Here is an 8,287-nt window from a genome sequence, read left to right as displayed (position 1 = left end):
AGTGCCTCTAGTTAACCCAGGAACATTTAGCTCTGAGGGCAGAATTGGTGGACAAAGTGACAGAGGCCGAGGACCCACATAGCATTTTAGATGACATCATCAAACCGACAGATAAATGTTTAATGCAAAATGTTGACTGTCTACTTCGTTCAGCACATTACAAAATCTTGCTAAGTTAGAGCGTGTTTTGGGAACAAAACAGGACGTGTTGTAAAATAAAATGTCAGTTGAAAATAACAGTGTGACGTGTGTTTTTTATGGACTTCAAGGAGTGTGGGGTTTGTCCAAAGGGAAGTAGGTTGCCCCCATAGTATACGTGCAGTTAGGTTACAGTTTGGCAACAACAACAAGAGGTATAAGAGCAGCTTGTTCCTCTAACAAAGACCCACCCACCCCACCCAGCCCTGGCACTTGTGCACGAGGGATATAGGCTGTTGGGGCATCTGGACCATTGCAAAGCAGCCCCAGAACCCCTCTTAAATCATACCGTCTTCTGCTTCGGCTGTACCTTTTCATCCCCCCCCTTCCTCCCCGCAGCCCTCTGCATTCGGACTTAATCATGACCCCTCTGATTTCAACAATGTCTTAGGTCTCTCATCTACTGGTTCATATTCTTTAATGCTATACAGCATCTAAGGTTACAGCTTGCATAAAAGTGTTTTATAAAAAACAAAACAAAAAAATATTCTCTAGGGGCTTAGACAAGACAATGATAAACACAATTGTAATTGTTGCTTTGCAGGCATTGCTACGAAGTATCTTTAAGTTTGTTTTTGTCAATATTTCTGATAGGCCGTAGGGTAGGGAAGATAATACCACATAAAGTGGGAAGGTGCTTCCGAATGCCAAACGCTTGCCCGGGCTAAAGCATAACAACTAACACTGAATGGCTGCCTACAAAACTGATTCACTAAAAGAGTTATCAACATTCCCCCATAAACCCAGGACAGCTTTCTTACCCCCAGGGCCTGATCTCTGGGGCTGGGGCTTTTTTTAAAATGTGTTTGTCCTCGGTTTAGATTTTAAAAAACATTAGAAAAGAAGAAAGTGGGGTGGGAAGAGCGGATGAGTAGGAAGGTGGTGGGGTGGGGGCAGACTCCTTATCTCTGGTAAAAAACAGCTAACTTTATTTCCATAAGCTATATTTTTCTTGTGTTTTTTGTATAAATCCAAACTTTAAAAAGCAATCTTGTGTATTTTGTTGTTAATTTTGTTTTTTTTTAATAAAACACATATGTAAACGCCCCTCAACAGCCCCCAGACCCACCGTTCACATCCCAAACCGGACCCCGCACAGCCCCCGGACCCACCGTTCACACCCCGAACCGGACCCCGCACAGCCCCCAGACCCACCATTCACACCCCGAACTGGACCCCGCACAGCCCCCGGACCCACAGTTCACACCCCGAACCGGACCCCGCACAGCTCCCGGACCCACCATTCACAGCCTTAACTGGACCCCACAAAGCCCCTGGACTCCACACATCTCCTGGACGCACCATTCACACCCCGAACCGGACCCCGCACAGCCCCTGGAACCACCGTTCACACCCCGAACCGGACCCCGCACAGCTCCCGGACCCACCATTCATAGCCTTAACTGGACCCCACAAAGCCCCTGGACTCCACACATCTCCCGGACCCACCATTCACACCCCGAACCGGACCCCGCACAGCCCCCGGAACCACCGTTCACACCCCGAACCAGATCCCACACAGCTCCCGGACCCACCGTTCACAGCCCGAACCGGACCCCGCACAGCCCCCGGACCCACCGTTCACATGCCGAACCAGCTAAAACAGTCAGACAGATGGACCACTGCAGTAGTAGGGAAGAGGGGATTGTTCGGCTGAGTAAAACTGTTACGTTTCAGCCCCTCTCTCCATGGGTGCGGGTACAGGTCAATGGTGGTGCCAAGCTCTTCCTCAAAACCAGGCCCTAAAATCTCTGCTCCCTTGAAGTATGTGGGGATAGCCGTGTTAGTCTGTATCCACAGAAACAACAAGGAGTCTGGTGGCACCTTAAAGACTAACAGATTTATTTGGGCATAAGCTTTCGTGGGTAAAAAACCCACTTCTTCAGATGCGTGGAGTGAAAGTTACAGATGCAGACATTGTTAGTCTTTAAGGTGCCACCGGACTCCTTGTTGTTTTTGCTCCCTTGAAAAGACTCAGCCAGGCCCTGGGGCTGGAGTGCCCCCGAGGGGCAGGGGGCGTAGAGGGGAGAGCCTGGCATCGCCACCTTCCTTCCTCTTGGGCTTTCCAAAATGCAACGGAGCCCCACGATTTGTCTCTGCTGCCCTGATCGCAGTGTTTCCCCCCCCCGCCCCCCCCGGCTCCGTTCGCTTTGCCCAGCATGCTGGGAGGAGGCTGTGAAAGGCCTGGCTGTGGGGACGCCTGCCGGCTCCCAGCCCCCCCAGCAGCTGCTTCAATTCCTCTTGGAGGTGCCCTGCTAATGGACTTCCAACGCTCTGTTAAATGGTCACAAATTGCTCCTGTTGGCCCGCTCCAGCCGTTCCCAGGCTGCCTCCCCTTTGAGGCGAGCAGGGAGGTGCGAGGGGCACCCTGCCTCGGAGGTGTTTGGTGCTTTCGCTTCCACGTGTGAAAAGCCCCAGGGCTGCGAGGTAACAGGCCAGGAACCAGGCAGCGCAGGGAGCAGGCGGGGAGCGAATACACCCACAAACGATGATATTAGTCGCTAGCCTTTCCTTGGCGAGCGGTCTGCTTGGTCTCAGCAAGCAGCGAGGCAATGGGAGCCTGGCTGAGCGATGGGTATTGGGGGGGGGGCAGGAGTCTGCAGGTCCGGGGGAGGGGTGAGCCCCCAAGGGGAAAGGAGACACAAGGCACAGCTGGGAAGCATGGGCTGGACTGAAGCCGTGGGCCGCTCAGGCTGGGCTCTCCGGCAGCCAGGTGCATCAGGCTGTGGGATCAGACAGCGCACTGGGCCCAAGCCTCACCCCCAACTCTCCCTGCTTTAACCCCTTACATCCCACTCACCTCCTAGAGTCGGGGGTGGAAACCAGGCGTCCTGGCTCACAGACATCCTACTATGGTGGTTGAGGTGAGGATTGAATCCCAGTGAGTTCCCTGTGGCTAGTGAGCTCTCCTGATCGTCCGGGGTGATGGCTAACATGACCTCGTGATGCTTACAGCTCACAGACAGTGCAGGGGAGGAGGAACTAGCAGATCTGACCTAGAACCTACTAGTCCCCCCCTCCCCCCCCCAGACACCCTGGGCTCACTGCTCCTAGAGGTTCAGTCCAGCCTCAATAACACATTCCTTGGTGCTGAAAGGCTGGGTCCTGATGCCAGTTCAGCCCCGATGACTGATCCAGGACAAGATGCCAAGTAAGGCCTGAGACCAGGGTAGATGGGCCTATGGATCTGATCTGGGGCCACAGATACCACTGGTTGTGTCCCTGGATCTGATCTGGAGGGAAGTAGGGGGGATACCAGGCTGCCTGAGGGGGTTGATAGTGGGCAGACTGGGGTCTGGGGAGACTAGCCTGGTTGGCCCCTGGCTTTGACCCTGGCGCCCCTGGCAGGCCCCAGGGTATTTGGCTACAGTACTTTCTTAGAGGGGAAGATGTAGGAGCAGCATGGTCACTCCCCGTGCAGCCTTCGCCCAGGACTAGTCAGGTCCAAACGGCGCCTAGGGCTCCAGCTGGCGCAGCAGAGTGCAGGGCAGGTGGCCCCAGGAGCAGCCAGGCCGCAGAGCACAGAGTTAGCCTGAAGGCAGAAGCAGAGAAGTGGAGTCACTGCAGCCAAGGGGCAGAACTGGAACTTCCCAGCGCTCCGGGGAAGTCCCGCGGGGGAGCCTGAGCGTGAGGGGGCTTCCTGGGAACATGCAAGACAAGGGCCTTCCCCTTTGCAAGGATGCAAAGAGAACCCCCAGCACTGTGGTAGCCGTTCCTGGGAAAGCAGGGGCTGGGCATGCCAAGAGTCATTGGCTAAGGCAATCCGCTCGGTCAAGGCCCCTCACAGAGACCCTGCCCTGGGTCAGTCTTCGTGTGGTCAGAGTCAGCGATCAGGCTGAGAACTGGCCTCCACGTCACACACTGGGGTAGCAGCCCCAGCCCTCCTGAAGAGCAGTTACAGCGCTGGTGTCTGACAGCCAAAGAGCAAATCCCTTCATGACAGCCCCCCGCCCCGGGCCTGCCCCCTCCCCCCCCGTGTCGTCATTCATGCCAGGCCAAGCCCCACAGAAGAGAAGCATAAAAGGAGAGTGATCTGGGCTTTGTGCCTGGTCCTGCCCGTTGCTGCAAGCTGCAAGCATGTTCCCGTGAGTGGGCACCGGCACCGAGGGAGTTTGTAGGGACCCACCGGCCGAGGGGTGTTGGTTATGTGAAAGAATTGCTGCCCTCTACGCCCATGTGTGTGCTTTGGCCTGAGCCTGGCCCCTCCCAGCCCTACTGGGAAGAGGGGTGGAGAGGAAGCCCTGCTGAATCCTCCCCAGTCTCTGCACTCTGAGCTAGCGCAGGGCTCGGCTGCCCGGAGCACTCTCGGCTGCTGTTGTGCAGGTTGGCTGGCAAGGTACGTTCCTTGCCAAGGGTCTGTGACGCTCTCTGGTTTGCAAAGGGGAGCTCGCTCCTGGTGTGCCACAAAAAATGAATAATAATGTCATACTTCCGGAGGGGAGGAGGGGGGTTAGCATGTGCTCCATCCCCCCCCCCCAGCGCTTCTCCTAACCCTAGAGCTGCATTGCATCCATCAATGTCAGAAGCACACACACTGTTCCCACCTTTGGGTCGCCCTCTAGAACACCCTTCATCCCCAGGTGCTCTGCCACACCTCCCCGCCCCCCGTCCAGAACCACCAACTCCCAGGCCTCTCTCTTGCCTTACCTGGGTCACCTTCCCGCCCTCGCTGCCTTTTCCATCACTCAGTCCCCCGCCCTTCCCCCGGCCGTCCTCTGCACAGCCCCAGGCACGCATGGCTGGTCCCCCAGCGAGCACAGGCATGCTCAGCCCTGCCCATGCCCAGTGCTGCCCTAGTCCCTGAGGATGGGCTCCGAGCAAATGCAGGGCAGGGCCCCTCTCCCACCCTTGAGACGGGTTTGTGGTAAGCATGGAGCCTGCTGCCTCCCCTGTCCCCCACCCCCACTCCTCCCCCCAATGGGAATATGGTGGCATGCAAAGGAATCTGGTTTACGGTGAATCCTGGAACTAGTGCCAGAGGGGGCCAGAATTCTCCGTGTGTGTGTGTGAACACATTAGCAGGGGCACACTCACACTGATGCAAATCCAGTTACCGCCATCAGCAGAGTGACACTGGATTTACACCAGCGCTGCTAAGGGGGGAATCTGGCCATTTGAGCTACTCTTCTCTGTGTGCAGTTAGCGCTAGTGAGCCCCCCTCCCCCAAGAGCTCGGCAGAGCAGCCTCTCTACCGGGGGGTGCGGGGGGGCTGTTATACCCCAGGCATCTGTCACCAGCAGTCAGATTTGGCCCAGGATTTGTGGTGGTTCCCACTCTAGGAACAGGGAACAGGGAGATCCCAGGCCCGGTGCTCGCTGGAGCCCGGAGATGCGGTGTTTGAATGGCACCGACTGGCAGGCAGCACATCCCCCAGAGACACGGGATCCCAGCAGCCCGCCTCTGCCACTGCTGCACCTCCTGCTCCTGCGGATGGTTCATGTCACCACTTCTTCTTCCAGCTCCAGGCAGGCAGGAGTCGGCTCATGTCTCCACAGGTGGGGGGGTTGTTTTGGTGTAAGTGCAGACCCCGCACAGCCCCCGGAGCCCGCCCAGCTCCCGGACCCACCGTTCACACCCCGAACCGGACCCCACACAGCCCCCAGACCCACCGTTCACATCCCGAACCGGACCCCGCACAGCTCCCGGACCCACCGTTCACATCCCGAACCGGACCCCGCACAGTCCCCGGACCCCGCACAGCTCCCGGACCCACCGTTCACATCCCGAACCGGACCCCGCACAGTCCCCGGACCCCGCACAGCTCCCGGACCCACCGTTCACATCCCGAACCGGACCCCGCACAGCTCCCGGACCCACCGTTCACACCCCGAATCGGACCCTGCACAGCTCCCGGACCCACCGTTCACATCCCGAACCGGACCCCGCACAGCCTCCGGACCCCGCACAGCTCCCGGACCCACCGTTCACATCCCGAACCGGACCCCGCACAGCCTCCGGACACCGCACAGCTCCCGGACCCACCGTTCACATCCCGAACCGGACCCCGCACAGCTCCCGGACCCACCGTTCACATCCCGAACCGGACCCCGCACGGGCCCGGGACCCAGCACCTGCCGGCGCCCCCGACCGGACCCAGGGCTGTCGCCGTCCCCACCAAGAATCCGACCAGCGCTGCAGAGTTCCTGAAAAACTATTTTATTGATTTACAGGGAGGGAGCCGCCCGCAGGGACCAGCCCAGCTCCGGGGGCTCCCGGCCTGCGGAGCCGAGCCCGCCCGGGCGCTAATCGGGCCGGGCGGGCGGAGGGGGAAACCCGGACCCCCCTGAGCAGGAGCTGGGACAGGTGCTGGGACCGAGCGGGCGCAGAGGCAGCTCGCCCGCACTGCGCAGCCGAAGCCAGAGCCGGGGCTGCTGCTGCGGACCCCGCCGCCTCGGAGCAGGAACGACCCAGCGCCGCCGAACCGCGCCGAGCTCCAGGCAGCGACTCTGCCAGCGTCCACGGGCTCCGAGCCCGTCAGTGCGTCCGTGTGTGGCACGGGGCTCCCCGTGCGCCGCCCGCCCGCCCGCCCGAGCCAGCGAGCTACACCTTGGTGGCCAGGGAGTGGAGCTCGGATTTCTGGGTCTGGGCGCTGAGCGTGGAGGAGCCGGAGCCGGCCGGGCCGCGCAGCGCCGGACGCAAGCCCAGCAGCAGGCGGCACTGCGCGCGGAAGCGCAGGTCGAAGAAGGCGTAGAGGAAGGGGTTGAGGCAGCTGTTGATGTAGGCCAGGCAGGTGGCGTAGGGGTGCAGCAGCACGATGAGGCCGAGGAAGGCGCAGGGCAGCTCCAGCAGCCCCAGCTCGCTGAGCACGTAGAGGCTCTTGAGCAGGTGGAAGGGCAGCCAGCAGAGGGCGAACACCACCACCAGGGTGGCGATGATGCGCAGCAGCCGGCGCTTCTCCTGCTCCTTGCGCAGGTGCTGGAAGTGGCGGCTGACGGTGGCGCCGATGCAGCAGTAGAAGAGGGTCATGAGCAGCAGCGGCAGCAGGAAGCCCAGCGCCGTGGTGCCCAGGCTGAGCGCGCCCCGCCAGTAGCGCTCGCTCTGCGGGCTGGCCACGCCGCTGAAGTCCATGTCGCAGACGGTGAGGTTGTCGGCCGGGCCGGGCTGCGTGTCGCGCAGCAGCAGGGCGGGCAGGGCCAGCAGGCCGGCCAGCAGCCAGAGCGCGGCCAGCGAGAGCAGCGCGGCGGCGCGGGGGCGCACGGGCCGGGAGCGCGGCAGCGAGCGCACGATGGCCAGGTAGCGCTCGAAGCTGAGGCAGCCCAGGCAGAAGGCGGAGGCGAACATGTTGAGCAGCACCAGGTAGCTGCTGAGCTTGCACAGCGCCGAGCCGAAGGGCCAGTGGAAGCGCAGCGCCGTGTAGGCGGCCCACAGCGGCAGGGTCACCACGAAGGCCAGGTCGGCCAGCGCCAGGTTGCCGATGTAGGTGTCGGCGGAGCGGCGCTTGGCCCGCGGGCCCCGCCACACGGTGAAGATCACCAGCCCGTTGCCCGACAGCCCCAGCACGAAGACCAGCATGTAGAGCACGGGCAGCAGCGAGAAGGAAACCTCCCAGTCCGCCGGCCACTCGCACTGCGCGCCCGGCCCGCTCTCGTTCCCCTCCCCGTAGTAATAGTAGGGCTCGCCGCCCAGCGGGTCCGCGGCCGCGTCCTCCATGGCCCCGCACTGCGCCCCGCCGCCACAGCCCGCCGCCTATAAAGGGGGCTCCCGCCACTGCCCCCCGCCCCCTGCGGCGCGGCCGGAGACCCACCCCCGGCTGCCGCTCTGCCAGCCCAGCCCAGCCCAGCGCGCCGGGGGCCGGACTGGCCCGGGCCAGCGTCCTGCCCCCGCCCCAGGCACACCCCGGTCCAGAATGCCAGCCCCTGACCCAGGCACCTCACTTCTCCCCCCTCCCAGAGTACCCCCACCCCCCGCCTCCCAGCACAGAGCGAAGCTTGAAGAGCGACAGAAAGGGAACAAGGGGGGCTCCTGTTTGCTTGGGTTGGGGGGCGAGTGGAATCGCTCCAGACCCCACACGGGGGAGCCGTGGGCCGGTGGCAGAGGGAGGGAGCAAGCAAGCCCCATTCAGTGCCGATGGAACTGCACACCCCAGCAA

The 8,287-nt window shown here is 61.3% G+C and overlaps 1 protein-coding gene across 1 annotated transcript; it reads right to left on the bottom strand.

The window, feature by feature from the left end:
* Positions 1 to 6,738: 6,738 nt before the first annotated feature.
* LOC135890499 (apelin receptor A-like) lies at positions 6,739 to 7,848 on the bottom strand. Its single transcript, XM_065417920.1, has one exon. It carries the CDS (start codon positions 7,846 to 7,848, stop codon positions 6,739 to 6,741), a length of 1,110 nt encoding a protein of 369 aa, XP_065273992.1.
* Between the last annotated feature and the right edge of the window lie 439 nt (positions 7,849 to 8,287).

The sequence above is a fragment of the Emys orbicularis genome, chromosome 16 (genome assembly GCF_028017835.1).
Source record: "Emys orbicularis isolate rEmyOrb1 chromosome 16, rEmyOrb1.hap1, whole genome shotgun sequence".
NCBI lineage: Eukaryota > Metazoa > Chordata > Testudines > Emydidae > Emys > Emys orbicularis.
The sequence above is the reverse complement of the archived record's forward strand: the minus strand, read 5'-3'. Positions and strand labels throughout refer to the sequence as shown.

Excerpts from the sequence above, each read along its gene's own strand:
- LOC135890499 (XM_065417920.1), bottom strand. The coding sequence starts at position 7,848 with ATGGAGGACGCGGCCGCGGACCCGCTGGGCGGCGAGCCCTACTATTAC.